Source organism: Periophthalmus magnuspinnatus, chromosome 6 (genome assembly GCF_009829125.3).
Source record: "Periophthalmus magnuspinnatus isolate fPerMag1 chromosome 6, fPerMag1.2.pri, whole genome shotgun sequence".
Taxonomy (NCBI): Eukaryota; Metazoa; Chordata; class Actinopteri; order Gobiiformes; family Gobiidae; genus Periophthalmus; species Periophthalmus magnuspinnatus.
The window spans coordinates 31,871,421-31,895,299 of record NC_047131.1 but is presented as its reverse complement, the minus strand read 5'-3'; the positions used below and the strand labels follow the sequence as shown (position 1 = coordinate 31,895,299).

Here is a 23,879-nt window from a genome sequence, read left to right as displayed (position 1 = left end):
TACGGAAAACAAAATACCGCCTGTCAATCAAACGTCACTTTATGTAAGCGACGGCGTCAGGTTAACAGCTTCCACGTCCGCGCTTTCTCTGCGTCTACAAACTAGAACGTGTCCCAGGAAACACTGCGGTGCCTAAAGCTTTCTGCGCGTCTTGGAAAAAAGCCCAATTTCACTTTGGTTAATTCAAACATTAATTGAATAATGCATCATTTTTGGAGCGTCTTGAGATACTTCCGAACCAGCTGAGAAAGCAAAACGATCACGAACGGCAAATAGAAAGACGCAAGACACAAGGAAAACATCTAAACATCTGCAGCTCGTTTTTTAAGTTTAGTGTGTGGAGCTGCGGCGTGTTTTAAGTAAAAAGGTTGGAAAATATTTACGTAGAAGGTCAGAATGTCGAGGCCAGTCGGTAAAACGGCCGTGGAAGCTTTTATTTTAGTTTGTTTAAGAGCAAAAGCGACGCAAAAAACTTCAAATGCAAAGCGTACATATTCTTTGGAGCTTTTACTCTTCAAGATTAGGGATGTATTTGATGTTTTGATGTATTTGCTGATGCTCTATATCAACAGACACCAGTATACGGACGGACGATGGCATTTCTTTCCTTAAAAAACGAAATTAACCAAAGACAAAACTGAGCAAAATGTGTCTCTGTTTTATTCTGACAATTTCTTGACCAAATACGACCAATAAACTAAAGTAAAATCTTATTACGTCACTGTATATTTCCATCAGGAGATCGACTGGACCAAAAGCAGCCCCCAAAAAAAAAGCAAAACTTCCATGTTCTTTGAGGTTTTACTCCAACTTTTTGAGTTTCGATACTGATTCCAATATTATGGCTTTTAGTATTTGCGCTACTCAATATCAACCGATACCAGCGTAGAGACGGACGATCACATTTCATTCCTAAAAACAAAATGAACCAAAGACAAAACTGAACAAAATGTGTCTCTGTTTTATTGTTCAAACATTAAGAGACTTTCTGGACCAACTACAACCTGTAAACATCAATTTATACGTCCAATCAGGATATCGACTGATTACTGATTCAGGTCCGATGCCGATTCTGATACTGCCGATACTCGATATTAAAAGATACCAGCGTAAAGACGGACGATGGCGTTTCTTTCTTCAAAACAAAATGATGATCTGTAGCTGCTGTTTACCCTCAAGTAACTACAGAACAACTTTGTAAAAACAAGTTCTCAAACATTACGAGACTTTCTGGGCCAAATACGACCAGTAAATTGTTTTATTACATCAATTTATATGTCTAATCAGGATAATGACTGACTTTAAGCATCTAAAAACAAAATTAACCAAAGACAAAACTGAACAAAATGCATTACTGCTTTATTATTCAAACATTATGAGACTTTCTGGGCCAAATACGACCAGTAAATCGTCTTATTATGTCACTGTATCTGTCCAATCAGGAGATCGACTGGACTGAAGCAGCACAAAAAACTACAAAACTACTAATGTAAAACTTCCATATTCTTTGGAGCTTTTACACGATTAGGGCACCAATCCAATTTTTTGAGTTTCGATACAGATTCTGATTCTATTTGTTCAAGTATTTGCCAAAACTCAATATAAACAGACGCCAGTGTAAGGACGAACGATGGCATTTCTCTCCTAAAAACAAAACTAACCAAAGACAAAACTCAACAAAATGCGTTACTGTTTTATTATTCAAACATTATGAGACTTTCTGAGCCAACTACAACCAGTAAATAGTTTTATTATGTCACTATATACGTCCAATCAGCAATCAGAAAATGGACTGAACCGAAGAAACACAAAACACTTCAAATGCAAAACTTACATATTCACTGGAGCTTTTAATCATCGTGATACTGATATTATACGATACAATATTAACAGACACCAGAGTAGGGACGGACGATGGCATTTCTCTCCTAAAAACACAATTAACCAAAGACAAAACTGATAAAAATGTGTCTCTGTTTTATTCTGACACTTTCTTGACCAAATACGACCAATAAGCTAAAGTAAAATCTTATTATGTCACTGTATCTGTCCAGTCAAGAGATCAGCTGGACTGAAGCAACACAAAAAAATTCAAATGCAAAACGTCCATATTCTCTGGCATGATTGAGGATACAGTTTCGATTCTGATTCTGATACAGTCGATACCGATTAAGTAACTACAGAACGACTTTGTATAAACAAGTTCTCAAACATTATGAGACTTTCTGGACCAACTACGACCAGTAAATAGACTTATTACATCAATTTATATGTCTAATCAGAATATCGACAGATTAGGGAAGCACTGATGCAACTTTTTCAGGTTCGATACCGATTCTGATACTGCCGATCCTTGATATAAACAGACACCATCGTAAGGACGGATGATGGCATTTCTTTCCTAAAAACAAAATTAACCAAAGACAAAACTGAGCAAAATGCGTCACTGTTTTATTATGTAGTATCCAAACATTATGAGACTTTCTAGGTCATATTTCCATGAGGATATCAACTGGACCGAAGCAACACAACACTCGATATCAACCGATACCAGCGTAAAAACGGACGATGACATTTCTTTCCTAAAATGAAAATAATGTTCTGTAGCTATTTACCCTCAAGTAACTACAGAACAACTTTGAATAAACAAGTTCTCAAACATTATGAGACTTTCTGAACCAACTACGATCAGTAAATCGACTTAACACATTAATTTAAACGTCCAATCAGAAAACCGACTAAACCGATACTTAAAATCCGCGCATCTCTCTGTATAATACGTCTGATCCGCTGCAGTCATCCCGGTTTATTCCTGAATATGAATAATGTATGCGGTGTTTGTGGAGGGCCATGTGGGACGCGTTGCTGACCTGAGAACACGGTGAACTGCTGTAGACTAGTGTTTGACGGGGGGCTCTGTTTGGCATTCAGCAGGTGACTGTCAGCACCACGGACAGCTCCACACCGAGGGTTTACAGCCATCACAGAAGAGAAGCAACACAAGGGGCCCTATTAAAAACCGCCGCAACACCACTGTAGTCCCGGCATGACCAGCATCCGCACGCCAACAAAGACGTCAAAGGACAAACGTACATGTCTGAAGAATCCTAATTACCGTTCTCCCAGAAGCATTGGGATGAGCGCTCTAATCAGGCTCGGGAAGAAGAAAAAAAAAGGCTAAGCAGCTCTCGTAGACTCCTTTTAGCGTGATAGCATGGTGATGGAGCAAGTTTTAGGAGTGAGACGAGGAGAAGAAAGACCTGTCTCTCTGTAGTGGCGTCAAGATTCTGTCTGGAAAGCTGTAGTCACCACATAAAGGACATGCCAGGGCTTTGATCAAGAGAGGAGACGTTCACAGGTGAGGGAGCTAAAATGGAGGGAGCTGTGTGAATATCTGTCACGCAGGAGTAGCTTATTTCTCTTAGACATCTGTGAGGAGATGTCAGAACGCTCAGTATTTTCGCAGCCCCCTTTTCTTTTTTTTTTTCTTCCAAAATATACAAAAAAAATCCAAGCAACACTTTACGGGAGCGTGTCCCAATCAGGCTCTGGAACACACTGTGCAAAGTTTTTTTAGCAGCGGGAAACTCACACGCTGCTTCCTGTGCTCTGTGTCGTTAATTAGACTAAAAAAAACACAAGCGATTTTGTGTTTTGGTCCCATTTGTGAAGCGTCAAAATTTGGTCAAACGCATTTTTTCAATTTCCTTTAAGAATACGGGGGTTTCATGAGTGCAGCGGTGTCACTTGAAATCCCTGGGCTTGACGAGTGAATGAGAGCAGGATTAGAGGGGTAATGCCAGTAGATGAGAGAAAAAAGGGTCGTCGTGGTTTGCCACTCTGCGAGGATTAGCTCTAAAAACAACTTCTCAGACTCAAAATGCGTCAGTCAAGAACACTATTCAACCGGTCCACACAGTTCTCTCAGAGTTCTTTTTTTCTCCACGGTTTAGTCACTGACATTCGGAATAAATCACAATAATTTAGTTGCAAATGGCTCTCTACTTATCACAGGAGAGGTATGACATGGACACACCTGTGGAGTAAAACCCACAAACCAACAGCTGCGACCAGGACGTGAAATGGATCTGTCAGACTGTCACATGTACAGTGTTTACGGCTTTCACTCGTGGAAGACGGTATGTCCAGATGGCAGCACAATTACAGCATCTAGATGTGCAGATCACCGTCTAAATGGGCCACAATGCAAATAATGCCCCTGGAAACGAGGGCGGGGGCCCCATTAGAGGCGACACTGGCATTATGTGGTATAGCTCCAGTAATCCCAAGACCAACTGAGCCACATGAAAATATCTCAGTCAGGTGTTTCTGTGTTTAATTTGTGCAGCAAAGACAAGTAAACCTCATAATTCCTCCATATGGCAAACTGATAAACTTGAGTGGTTTTTATTACAACTTTATATCATTTTAAATGTCACAAATTGTGTTCCTGTTGAGGCGCAGCAGCTGGTCAATGCTTAGTAGGCCTAACTATAAATAGACAACATGTAGGTTTTGCAGAGTTGCAGTGAGCAGTGAGCAGTGAGCATGCTTTGGGCAGCATAAATGTACACACACACACGCACACACACACGCCCACACACACGCACACCCCCCCCCCCCCCTCCACACACACACACACACACACACACACACACACACACACACACACTGGCTTACACACCTCTTTTGTCCTGGATCTTCACGGTGAGCTCCACCACAGGCTCAGTCTCTCTGTCCAGGCTCCTGATGATGATGATATCTCCCGTGTCTCGCCCCACGCTCACGGGGGTCTTGTGGGGCTCGGGGTGGAGCAGCTCGTAGGCGGCGGACTGAAACCTGCTGGGACTCAGACTCGTGATGACGGAGCCGATACTCGCGTCCTCAGACACGTTCAGAGACAGGAGCGTGTCCGGGTCCAGTAACGCCCTGGGCCCGCGTCTGGCCCGAGCTGACCCCGCTCCTTCAGCCGAGGGCCAGCGCTGCGGAGACACCGTGACCGTGACCGGGGCACTGGTCCGCGGGGGCCAGCCGTGGTCACGCGCGTAAACGCGGAATCGAACTTTTGATGGCAGGCCGAGGATAGAATCAACTAAAAGAAGTTCCCCTGTTTTGGGGACCACGTAGAAGCTCCCGTTCTGCGGGACAGAGGTGTAGGTTAACTCCGCGTTCCTCCCGCTGTCCGCGTCTCCAGCCTCGAACCTGAACACGGCGCTGCGCAGCGCGGTCGTGTCGTTTAAACTTATGTGCACCGCGTCTGCACTGCGAAAAACGGGCTCGTGATCATTCGTGTCTAAAACGTCCACTTTTACAGAAGCCACGGTGTGCGCACCGCCACAGTCCCGCCCGCAGCCCGCACAGCGCACGGACAGCTCCAGGACGTACTCCGCGCGCGTCTCCCGGTCCAAAACACGGCAAGTTTTGAGCAGAACGTGTCCCCTGTTATGGTGAGTCAAAACTCGGAAGTCTTCGCTCCCGTTGCCGTGGAGTTTGAGGTGCAGCCCGGACACCGGGCACCATCTCTGCGCGTTCAGGCGTCTCACCGGGACGCTCAGTCCGTTCACTTTGGATCCCGTCGGTGAGTTCTCAAAAACATGTCCGTGAAAGAAGGACAGCCGCTCCGAGGACAGGCGTCCAGCGCGCGCGAAGAGGCAGCACAGCACCAGCCTCCACATCATGTTGGCGCCAAGTTATATCCCCCCAGGACCGGAGACAGAGAGCGATCATTCAACACACGAGAAACAGCTGAGACGCACGTCCTCCGCAGTTGTCCAGCGCGTGGTCCTCTGATAAGACCCCCACAACTTTGCGCTCTCTCATGATGGCAGAGGAGCGGGCTGCGTGCAGCTCGTCTGTCCACAGCGCTGCAGGCACGAGCTGCGCGCGGACCCAGCGTTCAGCACCAGCGCGCCGGATAGCGCCAAGCGCGGGGGCGTGGCGGCGCGCGCGATGGAGCTCCTCTGTGAACCCCACCCTGAGAGAGCTCCTCTGTGAACCCCACCCTGAGAGAGCTCCTCTGTGAACCCCACCCTGAGAGAGCTCCTCTGTGAACCCCACCCTGAGAGAGGCCAGAGGGGCCACGCGCCTCCTGCACGAGAGCGTGTCCGAAATAATGAGCTGCACAAACACACGAGGCTTTAAGAGTTTAACTCCTCCTGGAAACAACAGAGTCAAACCAGAGGATTCAAGTTTATACTTTACATTTATGTACAATTTATGTACAATTTATGTACAATTTATGTACAATTTAACCCCAGTGTTTCATAAACTACAGGTCACACACACACACACACACACACACCCACTGCAGGCTCTGGACCTGGTTTTCTGCGTGGGTGTGTGTGTGTGTGTGTGTGTATCGGTGTGTGGGGGTGTGCATGTGTACATGTCTGTATATGTATGTGTGGGTGCGTCTGTATGTGTGTCTCTGTGTGTGTGTCTCTGTGTGTGTGTCTCTGTGTGTGTGTGTGTGTGTGTGTGTCTTTGTGTGTGGGGGTGTGTGTGTGTCTGTGTGTGTGTGTGTGTGTATGTGTCTCTGTGTGTATGTGTCTCTGTGTGTCTGTGTGTATGTGTGTCTGTGTGTATGTGTGTCTGTGTGTATGTGTGTCTGTGTGTATGTGTGTCTGTGTGTATGTGTGTCTGTGTGTATGTGTGTCTGTGTGTATGTGTGTCTCTGTGTGTGTGTCTCTGTGTGTGTGTCTCTGTGTGTGTGTCTCTGTGTGTGTGTCTCTGTGTGTGTGTCTCTGTGTGTGTGTCTCTGTGTGTGTGTCTCTGTGTGTGTGTCTCTGTGTGTGTGTCTCTGTGTGTGTGTCTCTGTGTGTGTGTCTCTGTGTGTGTGTCTCTGTGTGTGTGTCTCTGTGTGTGTGTCTCTGTGTGTGTGTCTCTGTGTGTGTTACTTGTCCATCAGTTCTACTTCATGTGTTGATCTTTTCTTTGTGTAAATTCAAACCTCTCTCTCTCTCTCTCTCTCTCTCTCTCTCTCTCTCTCTCTCTCTCTCTCTCTCTCTCTCTCTCTCTCTCTCTCTCTCTCTCTCTCTCTCTCTCTCTCTCTCTCTCTCTCTCTCTCTCTCTCTCTCTCTCTCTCTCTCTCTCTCTCTCTCTCTCTCTCTCTCTCTCTCTCTCTCCTGCAGGTTTCACTTCGCTCCGGACGTCGTTGCTCAGGACTCTCACCTCTAAACGCTCACGTCACACGGCTCACACAGAGAAGTCCCCGGTCAGAGCCACACTACAGTACGGCTCGGAGCCACAGTACTCAGTGTAGTTATTCAGACTCAGTGCAGCAGAACAGAATGATAAATGTGAAACGCTCGAGTCTCACCTGGAAAACGCGGCGTCCTGATGGGAGCAGCCAGGTTTGGAGATCGGCGTGGGTCATTAGCTCTGTGTCATCTCTTTCTCTTCTTACATTTTCTGTTTCTCTCCCTTCGGGCACGACAAAACGACGCCTCGGTGTCAGCGTTTTTTTTACATTATGTTGAAATGATGATGTTCACTCAAAACGTCAGCTCTGATTTCAAACTAAATCATGTGTGTAATGTGCACGAGTCCTGGAGAAAACACCCAGGGGCGACAGTAAATACTAATGATACTTGATGCACTGACACCGCGCTGGGGGTGTTCTGCGTGCAGGCCTATGGCGGAATGTTCAGCGGTTACCATGGTGACTGGCAAAAAAAAGTTCGAACATTGTCTGAAAACGCAAGATAAAACACAAACTGGATTTAAGCAGCACATTTTCAGGGGTCTGTGATCAAGCCGAGTGTTCAGGAGTTTGATTTTGCACAAGCTGGAAAACGTTTGGCTAATGCTAATGCTAATGCTAACTAGCTTGTGATGTAATTTTATGCGAGAGGGACTTGTTTAACAGCACGAATCAGCTCACCTCCAGTTGTAGTTCCAGCTAAATCCGTTCTTTCTGGTCAGATTATGTCAAAACAAAGCTCAGATTAAAGTCTAACTCGAGTAAACAGAGCTTCAGACAGAGCAGTGCCTACCGTTAGCATCACCCCTTCAAGGAATGTGGACGATCAGCTGCAAAGTGTAAATACTGACTCATCGTTCAGGCGACGTTTTGAGCTGGAGACGGTTCAGTGAAAAACTTCCGTGACTCATTGCAGATGCAGACAAACTACTATCGTTTCATTCTCCTGTTTATTTATGATTTTTATTAATAATATTCTGTGTTTTTGATATTTTTTGGGATGATTATGTCGGTTCAATATGTCTGATCAATATCGTCTTTTATCGTGTATTTTCTTCAGTGATTCACTTTCTCACTACAAAATGTGTTATCGTGACAGACCTAGACTCGTGAAAAGAAGTCAAACTGAAGCTTTTTTTTGGCAAACGCAGGAGCAAACGAGTTCCTCTCAAATAACACCACAGTCACACACTAGCTAGCATTAGCCAACAGTTTTTCAGTTAGCCTTTCTCGCCTTTTTGTGTAAAATCAAACTCCTGAACAGGACCACGATGCTCGGATTGATCACAGGCTCCTGAAAATGTGTTGTGTAAATACATTTTGTTTGTTTTTTCTGGAGTTTTCATCCTAAAAGTTATTTGGCTGTGCTTGCTAATGTGCTAACGTGCTAGCATTAGCCAACAGTTTTTCCGTTAGTCGCTCTCACCATCAGGACCATGCACCACGCTCGTGTCGATTTGTACTGGAGTTTTAAGACAAGCTAAAACTTTATTTTGGCCCGTGTTTGCTCATGTTTGCGTTACGTCACCATGGCAACTGCTGAACATTTATCTATAGACACACATGTAGAACCTCCATAGCGTCACATCACTGCAGACGATCAATTCCAGCCTCCTCCAGTCGCGTTTTTTTGTGGTTGAATTGGTGAATTTATGCTCCCCGCGGTGAAAGAAGCCGCTGGTCAATCGGCCTCGGCTCATTATGAACTTTTTCGCACACTTCGCACGGTTAGCTAATTGGGAAAGAGTCCGGCTACACATAACCTCGCGAAGAAACACGAACGATCAAATGAAAGCGGAATGTAACTCCTTGGGACGAGGTTTTGCGGTGTGGTCTTTTAATGAAGAAGGAGAAGTTATTTCGCACAATCGCCCTCGTAATTTCGCATCACCTCTCGACGTAATTGGATACTCTGTCCACTGGGCTATGCAAACTGTTTGATTTGACGCATCCCACGGTCGCACCCTCCGTATGTCTCTCTCTCTCTCTCCCTCGCCGCAGCCGGTCTTCGCGCACGCGGTGATTCAGCCTGTAATATTGTCACCCTGAGTGCTCTTCCATTTCCATCCCACTCTCTTAGCGTGCTAGTCACCCGCAGCAATGCTAACCCAATCCGGAGGTGGCTACCGCTAATTCTCACGGACTGCACACTTTCAATTCCCCTCGCCGCTCCGTACGTGCCATCTCAGGAGACTAAATATTACATAGAAAGAAAGAGAGAGAGACAGGAGGATGGAGGGGAGGGTGGGTGGGTTCGGGATTGTTTGAAAGACGGGGAATAATGGTCTTTGGAGCACGGCTGCACGCCCTATCGAGTCTTTCTCTCATCTCACGTCAACCTTTACTTAAGACGTGCCTAGATCAATATTCATAACCGTTTAGGCAGAGCGATGCGATGTCAGATATGTAATTCAATGTCACTGCGAGCTCACGGCGCACATCGGTATTCAGTTCGGAGATTCATCAAAGCTCCCCGCGCAGAGATCCTTATCAATCTGAGACTATAATCCATCACTTGCAATTTTAGCTACGTTTATGGGGAGCGGTAAACTGTTCTTTTCAGGCAATAAGTCTGGTAAGTGGCTGCGAGCCCCCAGACAATTTCGAAAAGGCGGCCCGCAGCTGGAGCGCAGAGCTCATAACGGCGGGATAACCGTGTGGAGAACGCTTTAACGTGGCTGTAGGGCACGTCACCGTCTGGACGCTGGTTTCATTCGGTGTTCAACAAAGGCCGAATATCCGGTGACCCGCGAACTTAAATAACCTCCGATCCGACCGGTGAACAAGGACCCGGCGTTACATCATCGGTGTTGTCGTTAAGGTGAACCGCGGCGGCTGAAACGGTCGCCGTCGGAAATGAGGGGCTCTCTATTCTCGCCTGTAACTTGGCTTTGAACTTCCTAAGTGCTTCGTGAATGCAAATCAAATCCTGTCCTTTATCGTACCGTCTCACATGGCCAAATTCGCCGTGACTGCCAGTACGGGAGATAGCTGTAGCAAAAAAGGGGCTAATTCAATGGCGGGGTCGGGCTGGAGTTTGAGCAGAGGGTTTACTTTCGGGTTATCGCGCGAGATGAAACGCCAACTTATGGTCTATAATAACAACAAGGCGTTAATGAATTTTGAAGAAAAAAAGAAAGAAAAAGAAAAAAAAGAAGCTCCACGCAAGCCTCTCATCATCTCTTCTAGAGCTGATAACCGAGAGCTGCGGGGCATCTGGGGCAGAGGAGCGGCGAGTAAAGAACGCAGCCGGAGAACATTACAACGCTTCACGCTTACGTAATAAATAATTGACCGAATCTATGCCTCCATTCAGAAGGGAGCACACGCACAACAGCTTTTTGAAACGTTGCAGACTCTTAGTGATAAAACTTTGGCTCCGAGACAAAAATATAAAGACATCGCTGCGTTTTTGTACTGCAACGCTCATGTACTTTCCCCCTTTCTGGATAAACGCACGGAAAACGACGCACGATACCGGAAATTTTAAGTTATTTTGGTTCGAGAATCACTGCGTAACTTTTCCGTTTGAAGATCCATCGCGACACACTTCTACCGACATGTTTGCGATCGCTTTACCTGGAATATCCCGCAGTACGGCATTAAACTTAGCAACGATTTTTACCGCGCGGCACCGTGAAAAGCTCCGACTCCACCCAGTGATGTCACTTTTATGCAAACACATTTTCACCGAGGGCCACATCAGCAAAATGGGGGCCAAATGTAAAATAAATCAAACTAATTTTTTAACTTGTTAATTAACTATTTCTGTATTTATGACTTATTCAAGTTACAAATATTGCACATGGATTAGTGTAGATGTAAAAATATGTCTGTGTAACTGCGTATGTCCAGATAAATTGAGATTTTAAGACCATCAGACCTTTGAACCTTTGTGTCGTCCAAAAAATAACTCACTCACAGCAGAACTCGGACATTTCTTCATCATTGTGCCACTTGTTCATTTGGATGATTTCTATCAAAAATTAAAGTTTGAAAAAATGTCGATTGTATAATAAGAAATGTCTGAAAAACAAGTTACGTTAAAGTTCAACTTGACCCCAGTTTGTTTCTCTTTTAACTCAGATCGACTTAATTTCTACCTCTGTACTCGACAAACACGGGACAGTGATGGAAATTAAGAGCTGCAGGAGATTTTGACGTCTAAAAATGCACAATCTTTACTAAAATACGGCCTACTAACCAAAAGAGGAAGAAAAAATAAATAAATACATTTGGTATCAGTACAATAGTCTGAATATACATAAAAAAGTATGTTATTTTATGGCCAAGTTATAAGAAAAATAAATTGGGGTCAAGTTGAGTATGTATGTAACTCTATGGAACACAAAAGGGTTAATTTACCCTGTCGACGGCCAAATAAAATGATGAGGAGGGCCACATTTGGCTCGCGGGCCTCGAGTTTAACGTCTCCATGGAGATACATCACCCAAACGCCATACGCTGGAACGTCGGAACGATATGAAACGCAATAACATCCCCCCGAAGACGAGTTAGAAAAGTTACAGTTTCACCTTTAATAAGATAATTGCCCGCGTAGCTGTAAGAATCGCAGTACAATTAAAGGGGATGGCGACGCAGTGTAGTTGCTATTCAGCTATGGACGCGAGACATTTATGGCAAGTGTACCCCAGTGTTCCTTTAGTCGAGCCATTTCTGGAAACGCCGTGACAGTGTCGGGGAGGGGGGGGGAGTACCACACCGGTGTCTGCGGCTCCCCGGGGACGCCTTCTCTCATCACCAACCTCAAGGCAAAAGAGCTAGATAAATATAAAACCATTCCTCTCATGTATTAGGTACGGCTAATTAGATTTGATCTGTTATCCCCCTCAGGCTTCTACCACCTACTGTAGCACTTAAGCCGGAGAAAACCATATCTGTGTATTAATAGAGGTATTAATTATGAATAGTGTGCAGCCAGGTTCTGTGCGACTTCCAGGTGTTTCCAAATGCCACTCAATCCACGGGAAAATGGCGACGCTGAGGTTGAACTTGTGAACTTATTCCTAATATCCAGATGAATTTGGCGAATACGGAATGGAAGAAGCCCAGAATAATCCCATTATTAATGCATGGACTTGTTGTTTTGATGGAAACACGCAGCACTTCCGGGCCACTTTCTGTCTGAGAAGAAACTTTATTATATCTACAAAGTGATTAGAGCAGCCCGCGGCTCCAAATGTGATTAAGGCACTTGATGACTGAATCGAGCGCTATCTCGTTCGAACCCGGAACAATGACAAGTCTCTATTAGCACAATGAAAGCTTTCTTACTCTCTGGAAAACACACAAAGATGCCCATTGAAACGCACAAGAAAAGGCGAAATTAACCCAGTTTAGTCCCTGTCTTTTCATCTGACCAAACTAAAGGGAGGTATTTTTTTTGAAAGAGCTCGGCGCGTAATGATTGTCTTTTAGAAAAACACACGGTTTATAGAGTGAGGACATTACCTCGGATGCACAATGAGAGTCTGCAGTTCTTTCTCAGTTAATTATCCCAGCAAGACCAAGCCATTAGGCAGGTTTCCATTACTCGACCAGTTCAAGGCTATGAGAGTAATAGTGTAAATTCGATAATGTGCTATTTATGAAGCTGAGAGGATTATAAGGGACGCCTTTAGGGAGAATATGAAATGTAGTGGCTATCCAAGTCTAATAATCACTTCTCTGGACGCGGTGGTCCTGCAGAATCTCGTAAATGATTTAAAAACCGGGCCCAGAACCAAGACCTTTTTATATCGCTGTGGGTTAGCAGCAGATCCAACCGCCTTCTTCTTATTATGCAGCGTTTTCAGCTTTTTTTTTCGTCTACTTTGCTTTAAATACGTGGAAGTCTAATTGTCAATAATGATTGGGCGCCAGGCGATGCTTCTATCTGTTCTATCTGTTCTGTTCTATCCCCCTCCACAGCTCTGCCTCCTCCGTCCTCGCCGCTTCAAACTGAAAGAACTCTCCTCTTGATTTGAAGAACTGAATATTTCCAGGGTTTTAGACTGAGACAGTGGCGGCAGATCCAGACTCGAGTCATTTTACTGAATACATTCTGAGGATTAAATGTCACTTTGCTAAAAATATAATACAATAAAAATAGCAGTGATGATAAGATTGAATGGAGCATGTACTGCAGGTTTGATGCAGGATTACTGTTATACTGTGTTTTTAGACATTTAGGCAAAAAAATAGACTAGAAACTATTATTATTATTATTATTATGGAAAACGCTCGCAGTCAGTCGACCTTTGATGAACGACAGGATGTGCACAGATAATGAAACCCCATAGAACAGGTCGACTTCATCACCACAAACTGATGCAGTGCGGCGTGATTCTGTGTCAGATGTCATTACTAATTATTATTATTATTATTAAAAACACTGAAGGACATGGCACACTCCAGAGTCCACGTGCACAGTCAGACTCACATGTGTCTGGAGTCATTAAAACACAGTCAGGGAGTTCTGCAGTTTAAACATCATCACAGTGGCCAATGTTTCAAATGTGCAGTGTTTGGGTCAAGGGGAAACAGAAACACAGGCGTCTGCCCGTTTCAATCTGATACTGTCTCGTCCGAGAGGCTGTGATTTGTCCTTCCTCTGGATCTCTTCCTCAGGATACTTACCATTCATGGCCACAGCCTGCCACATGTATGAATGTATGAGCCATCAGGCTCATCTTCCCACAGACTGAGCTGCAGCTGCTTTAACTCCACAGTGGATCTTTGGCGCCCCCTTGCTGCAGGCAGGTAAATGCTTCTGAATGACTGGACTTGATGTAATGTTCTAAACTTTGTTCCTTCAGGAGACTCATTCATGGCCTAGGAGTAAGAACAATAACACTGTGAATTGTGTACTAGAAAGTGTGTGTTTAATTGCAGAATATATTGACAGTACAGCACACAGCTATAACACACTGCCATAATGCTTCTATACGTGACTTTAACAGCTCCTTTAGCTTATGAAACCAAACAGAATCATGGTACATGAACATAATAATAAGCAAAGACAAACACAGGCTCACAGAGCACTTTTCTCATTACTTTCACTTTCAGGTGACGGACTTATGTAAAAATACACATTTTTATAATAATCATAAGAGCAAGAACAAAGACAAAGAGCGTTCAATATCTACGTGTGATCACTGCATTTAAAAAGACAAACACGCAGTGAAGAGATGCACAGACACGAAACTCAGACATAGAAACAAAAGAAATAAAAGAGAAAGAAATTAAACCAAAAGTATGGATCTGTATGTGCGCACACACACACACACACACACACACACGTGACGTGGGTCATTCACATGTTTGACCACTGGCCTTCATCTCCGTGTTATATCTTTGTTCTTTGTGCCGTGTTCATCTGTTCTTTTAGACGAGTGCTGCTGCTTTTTATAACCAAGCTTACGTTTCTGGGGCAACAGTTTTGGTTGTTTTTTTCTACAAACGTCTGTTCCCTGAGCTACCGCAGTATCATGGGGGCCGACCTGTCGTCTGTCACCGTTTTACGAAGCCTGACGCCTCTGCGGATGGACACGAGCATGTCCACATCACTGTGGGCTGAGGACGACACGTCCTGTTCCCCGGAGCTGGGGAAAGGGACCTGCCCCTCGCCCAGGGCATGTGCACTAGCTGCCAGCTCCCCTATCTTCTCCACCAGGCTGTGGCGGTTGGCAGCAAAAAAGGGGTCTTCCTCCGCTCCGTGGGCGACCACGCCAGACACGTCCTGAGTATAAAGAGTCCTGTCGGCCCCTGTCCCTCCCGCGCTGCTCCAGGTGTTTTCTGGGAGGCTCATTCTCTTTGGAGACCCCCTCATGTAGTCACACGTCGGGTCATCGCCGTACAGAAACTCCTGGCTGCCGGCGTGAAGGTGAGAGGGGCTGGCGTATCCCGGGGAGTCTGGCACCGTGGGGGTCTTGACGGGCACAATGGGAGGCCTGATGGGAATGGGGCCGGACGTCGACGGAGTCCTTCTCACTCCTGTTTTGGAGGAGGGGGTGCGGCGTATGGTCGCCGTTCCTGAGGTGATGCTTCCTGAGCTGTGTCCCGCGGTGCCATTTGGAGTCTTCCCAGCGGGCAGACCGGCCGTGCTGGCGGGCCTCTTGGTTTGAATCATGCGGCGGTAGCTTTGGGCGATGTTGCTGTGGCGTGGGATGGTGGAGGACTTGTCGAAGTCTGCCTGCCCTTCACCATCAGCGTCTCCGTTGAGTGAGTAGCACTCATAATCAGAGCCTAAAGAGAGACACACATGAGTATGTACTTTTTCACAACCTCATAAAGCCAAACTGAAAACAGAGCGTTTTTCAAGAGTCATTTTTGCCGCTCTTCAGTATAATTACATAATCATTTTTGTTCAGCAGCTTTACTGAGTGCTACACTTTCCAAATTACACAAGCACATGAGAATTACATAAAAACAAAAGTCCACATTCAAATTCAGATCACGAAATAAAGAGACGCACAAACTCGTCAAGCCATTAACTCTGTGTGTGTGTGTGTGTGTGTGTGTGTGCGTAGGTGTGTGGGTGTGTGTGTCTGTATGTGTGCGCGTGTGCATGTGGTACAAGAAGGTACAAGACCTTGTGTGGTGTCCCCAGAGCAGGACAGGGTGTGTGTCAGTGTCTATGTGTGTGTATCTGTATGTCTGTGTGTGTGGGGGTGAGTCTGTGTATGTGTGTGTGTGTACCCTGTGAGGGGATGGGGTCCTCGGAGCAGGATGGGGTGTGTGTGTGTGTGGGGGGGGGGGGGGGGGGGTGTATATGTGTGTGTACCGGGGTGTGGGGGTGTGTGTGTGTGTGTACCCTGTGAGGGGATGGTGTCCTCGGAGCAGGACGGGGTGTGTGTGTCTGTGTGTGTAGGGGTGTGTGTGTGTATATACGTGTGTGGGGTGTGTGTGTGTGTGTGTGTGTGTGTATATGTGTGTGTATGTCTCTGTGTGTGTGTACCCTGTGAGGGGATGGTGTCCTCGGAGCAGGACGGGGTGTTGTTCTGGGAGCTGTATCCACTCGAGTACTGCAGTGAGTCTCTGCTGCTTTTCTGCTGCTCGATGCTGAGGCCTCGGGTCAGGACCATGGCCAGAGAACTGGCCGCAGGAGACAGAGGCTCTGTGAGCTGAGACGGGAGGCGTCAGGTCAACATTTACTCAGCACCTCTTTATTATCGCTCTATTTCTGTGAATTGCCTCACCTTCAGAGTTCTTGTTCTGTGCAGATCATCTGGCTGCAGCCCAGAAAACCCCTGAGGACTGGGCGGAGCTTCGCACTCCCTCACCTTGTCCAGAGACTCTCTCCGTCGCTGTGGAGTGCTGGACAAAGGCGCCTCACAGGAAGTGGATTTGGCCCAGTCCTGCGCCGGGACAAACAGACAATGAAACTTCAGAGTTTAAAGTCAAACGAGTCTAAAATGGTAGAGTTTGTTTGGCTCGTGATAAAACTGTGGACGTTCAGTTTGCTCAGTCAAAAGCGTCTGGTGTGAGTGTGGGAAACTGTAACTAATTTAAAAACATCTTTATGAGAAAAGATGACAAAGTGATGACAGCGACATAACGCTCGTGTCGATTAACGTGTACAGAGCCTTCCACACTAAAGCAAAGAAGCAAAACAGAATTAAAAGAGCAAATTAAAAGTTAATCTGCAAATGAAAACAAACCTTCCAGCTAGGAACCTTTGATGTGGGTGAGGGGGTGTTGGATCCGGGGGAGTGGTTAAATGTGGGGGACGCAGGAAGTATGACAGACATAGGCCTGATGGAGCCAGTGTGAGAGAAAGCAGGGCGGAAGGTACCGAAGGATGAGCATGAGCCAAACTGCGGAATGGACAGAGAGCGTGAGTCAGAGGGTTCAACATCCATCAACAGTCACATTAAACCGCAGCCGCTTCAGCTGGACCACGACAAGGACCCGGACGTACGGCAAAACACGTGAGCGTGCGTCCGGTTAAGCGGGCTGACGGAGAAGAGGCTTTACTGACCGCTGTGGGAGAGTTGCATTCGCTGACGGACTGGCAGGTTTCTGAGGCCTCCGAGGAGCCCGAGCTGGTCGATTTCTGAGGGAAAAGGAAAATGCAATATAAGAAACAACACGAGGAGGATGAGGAAAACGGAAAGAGACGGGAAAAACAGGTGCGACTTGGAGGAACGGTGATGAGATTTAGAAAGACGGAAGTTTTTTTTTTTTTTTTTTCTTCCACCGAGGGGGATCTACAGACCAGAGCGGGATCAAAAATAAGGCAGCGTCTAAGATCATATATTCAGAAAAGAATCGTTGCATCAGTTGGCGTAGTGCTGAGTGAGCGCTGTACTCTGCAAACTGTTCAGACCACGAGAGTCCAGAGGGATCAAAAAAACCTCAGAGTGTAATTCACAAGTGGAGTTCTGTAGCCAGCGGGCGTCTGTACAAACTAGAACGGCGTTGTGTGAAGAGAGCACGCGTGACGAGAGAGACGTTTCACACACGAGCTCAGAGACGCAGCTCAGATCGTCCCTCTGGAGTGGACATGGAATTAGAACAGACGTGAAATAAGTACGACATGCTCAAGTAACGAGGGCTGAGCGATCGTATAAAAGAAATAATAACGTTTTTTTTCCATCTTATTGATCCTCCACAAGCTTCTGTTTTAATTTGGCTCGACTTAAAACACGTAGAAAAGCCTCACTCGAATCATTTTTCTTCCTTCAAAGTCTGAACTCTGCTCCAAACTACATGTCGTAACTGACTGAATCTTGACCTCGATTGTAATTTGTGCGACTTAATCCTGTCGCGATTACGCATTTTGAAGTTTGATATATCGCCGTAGATGATAAACGATGATGTTGAAACTCATTTTTGCACCCAAGAGCAGATTTAAACCACGAAAAACTGTTATAAATCTACAATCTACAAGTAAATAAACAGCAGAAGAAACACTTTTGTTGTTAGTTTAAGTCAGACAAGTTATTAACTCCAACTTTCACAGCTTAAATTTTATATAGCCAAAAAAAAACCAACAAAAATTCCCAGTAGTACAATGAAAAAGTGTAAATATTGACACCCAAAAATATAGTTCCAGTTTCTTAAATATACTGAACAAAGTACTAATAAATACCGGTTTGTTCACTAAAGGTCAAAAGTCTGGACACATCCTCTCATTCGATGTTTTTGTTTCTTTATTTTTACAACTTTTGGCATTTTATAAACACACAGAAGATGTCAAATATATGATGTAAGATGTTTGGGATTATGTAGTAATATGTAGTAGTAGTTTTTTGTTTTTTTAAACACCTCAAATTTTGGACTATAGAGCCGCACCTGAATATAAGCCGTACGTTACAAATATGTCGTAACATGAGATATTTAGACAGAAAGATGGAACACAGCGGGTTTTTTTTGTTTGTTTTTGTTTTCATTTAATATTTAATTTAAAACTGTGCCTGAAAATCTGCACCAACACGACGTCAACACGGGATGAACACACCTGCAATTTAGAAAATAAAACAGCACCAACACGAACCATCTGCTTTTATTTACTCTGAAAGATTTTGTCGTCTTTTTACACTGACTAAGTTCGTCACTGATGGTGCGATGTTGGAGGCGTTTATGGATGGTCAAACGTATGTCTAGTGGCTCTATTTCCTTCTTTGTTCAAACGTACGTGCAGTGGCTCTATTTCCTTCTTTCATGTTCAAACTTATGTCTAGTGGCTCTATTTCCTTCTTTAATGGTCAAACGTACGTGCAGTGGCTCTATTTCCTTCTTTAATGGTCAAACTTACGTGCAGTGGCTCTATTTCCTTCTTTCATGGTCAAACGTACGTGCAGTGGCTCTATTTCCTTCTTTAATGGTCAAACTTACGTGCAGTGGCTCTATTTCCTTCTTTGACTCATTTCTTCGTGTGTTTTTCATGATGAGGCTGTGTTCATGATGCGCAAAATGACAGTTCAAAATCAAAACTAGCGCATAATCTCTACTCACGTGTGTCTCACTTTTGCGGTTATTGCTAGAGAGCGCCCCCCGGTGGACATTAGCCAGTAAAACTCTATAAATTAGCCGCGCCGTTGTATAGGACGCAGGGTCCAAAGTGTGAGACAAAAGTAGCGTCTTATAGTCAGAAATTTATGGTATTTTATAATGAAATCCTCAAAGTCCCTCTGAAAATAGTTTTTTCTTTACTAAATAATTCGATATATCTTATTTTATTTATTTGTTGTCTTCTCTATGCATCTAAAATGTAGAAAGTAGTACAAATAAATTAAAAAAACACTGAATGAGAGGGTGTGTCCAAAGTTCTGACAGGTTGTGTATATTTTTGTCTATTAAAACAGTGTCGTCTGAATCACAAAAGCAGCTGGAGGCGGTGGTGGGCGTGGCCGCGTACCTGGCTGGTGATGTCCGAGGGCATGGGCGACGGAGGCTTGGAGTGGGTGTTGGCGTCTTGGGAGACAAACCCGGAGTCGTGCGAGGAGACGCTGCTGAGGCGGTGAGCTCCGGCCGAGGGCATCTGCAGGAGACTGTCCCCGAAACACAAGTCACAACGTTACTCCAAAGAGACAGGGACTGGGATCAAAGACGGGAGACTTCTACTGAGGCTTTCGACACGTTTTTAAAAAGAGAAAATATAAAAATAAAAAAAAAAGCTCCATTAAATTTTGATATTTAAAGCTGTGAACATGAGGTTGGATGTTCTAAGTGATGCCATGTGGTACTTCAAAGAGCATTAAAAATGAGCTCGTCTTTGATTCTGTTTTCGCTCTGAACGCTAACATCTGCTTTGTGTGTTTTTTTTCCATACGATCTCATTTCTGGTCAATTCTCCAGCTGTCTTTGTCACCCACACATTTAAAAAGAGAGATAATGTGAAGCGTTTTTCTCTTTTTATGTAGCGTGCTCTGTGCTCCTCCCCCTCGCTCTGTGGAATAAATCTGACATTATCATTACACTTTAATCCTCGTCCTCTAGAATGGGGATTATGTCGGCAAGAGTAAACTGAAAAAAGTACAACTTATACACAGCAGAGTTTAGTTCTGTTTCATATGGAAAGGTCCTGTGAGTTGTGTGAGCTTTAAGACGTATTATAAACCTGTTTCCTCCTCAAAAACAGACCTGGAGTTGTGTTACGTTCTTTATTTTTTACATTATTCTCTCTGTTTTTGTCTGTAAAACCCCTCACCACACACTTTATACACTTTTCTCACACAGGCGTTAACATTTTCTCACATTTCTCTCTCGTTTAAACTCTCTCAAAGTTCAAACCTTCGTCGGCGTCTTTGTCGGTGCAGAACGTTTCATCGACGTTGTGGGTTTTGTCGGGGAGAAAACAAATTGCAAACGTACAGCACTTCAGAGTCACACTGAGATCCAACGTTTATGTAAATTTGTCTGAACACATTCTGTACTGGACAGGAGACACGGCACGGAGGAGACTGATGGACAATGGTCTACAGTCCAACAGCCAATCAGGACGCACGACACAATGGTCTACAGTCCAACAGCCAATCAGGACGCACGACACAATGGTCTACAGTCCAACAGCCAATCAGGACGCACAACACAATGCACGTAAAAAAAAAAAAACATGAAAAACTACGCTTAAAAAATCCACGAAACAGCGAGACCGCAAAAGGTGAACCACGTTATTGTGAGGGACAAATATACACACGTTTGAGTCACACTTTATTATTAGTCTGTAACATCTCCAAAGCTCAAAACGCGACGTTCCACCTTGTGATGTCATGAAGTGTTAGTTTTCAAGATCACAGCTCCTCCTTTTACCTTTAGTTCAGTCGAGATTGTCAGTTGTTCCAGAGCTGAAACGATCCAAATGATTCTAGAAATGAAGGTGTGTGGAGTTTAAAAACACAACGGAGCACTTCCTGTATCACCACATGATGACATCACAAGGTGGAGCGGAGCGTTTGTTGTTTTTTTTTCAGTTTGAGAGAAGAACTCAGCCTAAATGTGCAGTTTGTGTGTTAAACATGTGAGAATGAAACAAAAAAAACACAACTCCAGGTCTGTTTTTGAGGAGGAAGCGACGTTAGATCAGATCATTAAACAGCGTAACACGAGCCTTTAACTCTAACATAATAAAACGGGAAACTGTGTGCATTTGGATGACACAGCCAAAGAAGCTCATCTGTACGCTTCAAGCTGTGCACATGTGATAAAGTCTCGCTGGGTTGGTTTAACTTTTCCTGCTGACTCTGCGGCGGGGGTGAACTCCTGACCCACACGTGTAGATAAAATGTAAAAATCACTATTAGCCCCATGAATAAGTCAGAGCTGGAGCACATGTCGGGTCTTTTAGGTCGTCATGTTCCACAACTTTGGACCTAATCTGGGTCTAAGAGGCTTGAAAGTGCAAATCTGCCGAAAGTGAGTTTAGGAGAGGAGCCGGGACACGATTCCATGTCCAGAGTCACCGGAGTCAGAGCATTTACCTCCAAAACGCTGCAGAAGTTCACTCAAAACTCAAACTACAGCTCCACATTTATGGGTCTGTCCATGGCTGATGCTGATACCGATTATTCATAAAAGTTGATTGAGTCTGTCAGTATTTTTGGACCAAAATGTTGGGTCCATTTTTATTCTTTTCCCCAAGCAAAGATCACGCCAAATGTACAGCAACGAAACAACAAAAAAAACACGTTGAGTAGGATTTGACTGAAATACGGCTCTCGTTTGACTTTTAAATTTACAGAATACAAGAGGTGTCGTCAGGAGATCAAGAGGAAGTCCTTAGACACGATAAAACTCCAGAAAAAAGCCAGGAAAGGTGAGATTTTGTGCATTTTAACTTGACTATAAAGTGATTAAAGGTCCTATAGTACACAAAAATGACTCTAGTGAGATTTAAACCATGTTATAATGTTTTTCCTCCTCAAAAACAGACCTGGAGTTGTGTTTTGTTTCATTCACGCTTGTTTTTGCAACTCTTTATTATCAGTCTGTCACATCTCCAAAGCTCAAAACGCTCTGTTCCACCTTGTGATGTCATCAAGTGGCAGTTTTCAAGTTAACAGCTCCTCCTTTTAGCTTTAGTTCAGTCGAGATAAGTGGCAATTCCAGAGTCTGAAATGATCCAAATGATTCTAGAAATGAAGTTTAAAAACACAGCAGAGCACTTCCTGTATCACCACATGATGACGTCACAAGGTGGAACAGTGTTTTTTCTTTCAGTTTGAGAGAAGAACTCAGCGTAAATCTGCAGTTTGTGTGTTAAACGTGTGAGAATGAAACAAAAAAACACAACTCCAGTTCTGTTTGTGACGAGGAAACGACATTAATTGTAACACTGGCCCTTTAAATTTACTCCAAACTCACTTTTTTTTATCATAAATCTTTGAGAGATCAGTGTTGTCATGTTTTGTGCTGTTATCTTTTGCACTGAAGCGTTCAAATAAAGCAGAAAATATCGTAATCTTTAGGCAGTAGATTGGACAAAAACAAAATATCAGCCTCTGTTGGAGATTTAAAAGTGTAAATGTCTCAAAAAAAACTCAAAAAACTGAAACCTTCACCTGCACAATCTGCTTTTTCTGGAGGATCTTTTGTTTGCTCTGGTATCTGTACTTTTACTTAAGTAACAAAACTTTGAAAGTACTTCCTCCACATTCCCAGCTGTTCTCCAAACCCAGACGAGGAAGAAGAAATCAGGACAGTTTTTGTTTTCACTTACGGCAAATGATTAAACGTCGTCCATCTCGTTTAAATTCGTGAAATCAAAACTTAAACGTCATTTTGATTTTGTTTTTGAAAAGACAAACTGAACCGTTCACCTGCACATGCTGCTTTTTCTGGAGCTCGTGCTGCTCGGAGACGAGGGAGGAGTTTGGTAGGACCAGCTGTAGTCCGAGCCCTTCAGGTCCCGGATCACCTGAAACCAAAACATTTAGATTATGTTAAAGAATCAGAAACGAGGAGAACACTTCATTAAGAACATGTAGAAAGTTTAGCTCACTGTGACGGAGAGTTTATTTGTTATACAGAATAATAAAGACATTAAAATCACAAAATAACAAATCAAAACATAAATAATCAGAAATAATAATCATAGAATTAACATTAAAGGAGAAAAGTGCAGAATAAACCCCTTTAGTCACAGATAAACAGAACAGTTTGAGTCTGGAGTTAAACTTTGTCAAAGTCGAGGCCTGAGAGAGAGAGAGAGAGAGAGAGAGAGAGAGAGAGGGAGAGAGAGAGAGAGAGGGAGAGCGTGAGCGAGAGAGAGAGTGAGAGGGAGAGAGAGAGCGAGAGAGAGAGCGAGAGGGAGAGAGAGAGCGAGAGGGAGAGAGAGAGAGAGAGGGAGAGAGAGAGAGAGAGAGAGGGAGAGACAGAGAGAGAGATAGGGAGAGAGGGAGAGAGAGAGGTTTAAACTGAACAAAACTCAAACACTGATTCAACAGGTTCAGTCCTGGTTTAGTCCTGGTTTAGTCCTGGTTTAGTCCTGGTTTAGTCCTGGTTTAGTCCTGGTTCAGTCCTGGTTCAGTCCTGGTTTAGTCCTGGTTTAGCCCTGGTCTAGTCCTGGTCTAGTCCTGGTCTAGTCCTGGTCTAGTCCTGGTTTAGTCCTGGTTTAGTCCTGGTTTAGTCCTGGTTCAGTCCTGGTTCAGCCCTGGTTTAGCCCTGGTTCAGTCCTGGTTCAGTCCTGGTTCAGTCCTGGTTTAGCCCTGGTTTAGCCCTGGTTTAGTCCTGG

The 23,879-nt window shown here is 44.5% G+C and overlaps 2 protein-coding genes across 3 annotated transcripts in view; both read right to left on the bottom strand.

Moving 5' to 3' along the window:
- Nucleotides 1-5,678, bottom strand: part of LOC117372093 (neural-cadherin-like) — a 182,285-nt gene extending 176,607 nt beyond the window's left edge. Inside the window, exon 1 of the mRNA XM_033967830.2 lies at nt 4,685-5,678. Coding sequence (XP_033823721.1) covers nt 4,685-5,678 — 994 coding nt within the window. The remainder of the gene's footprint in view (nt 1-4,684) is intronic.
- Nucleotides 5,679-14,179: 8,501 nt separating this feature from the next.
- Nucleotides 14,180-23,879, bottom strand: part of mtss1la (MTSS I-BAR domain containing 2a) — a 46,699-nt gene continuing 36,999 nt past the window's right edge. Inside the window, exons 9-15 of one of the 2 annotated variants that reach the window (XM_033967828.2) lie at nt 22,966-23,063; nt 19,566-19,698; nt 17,184-17,258; nt 16,864-17,019; nt 16,402-16,560; nt 16,161-16,326; nt 14,182-15,448 (exon numbers count right to left, since the gene is read on the bottom strand). In XM_033967828.2, coding sequence (XP_033823719.1) covers nt 14,679-15,448; nt 16,161-16,326; nt 16,402-16,560; nt 16,864-17,019; nt 17,184-17,258; nt 19,566-19,698; nt 22,966-23,063 — 1,557 coding nt within the window. In that variant the 3' untranslated portion in view covers nt 14,182-14,678. Of the gene's footprint in view, nt 15,449-16,160; nt 16,327-16,401; nt 16,561-16,863; nt 17,020-17,183; nt 17,259-19,565; nt 19,699-22,965; nt 23,064-23,879 lie in introns of both variants that reach the window. The other variant, XM_033967829.2, reaches the window with a different exon arrangement.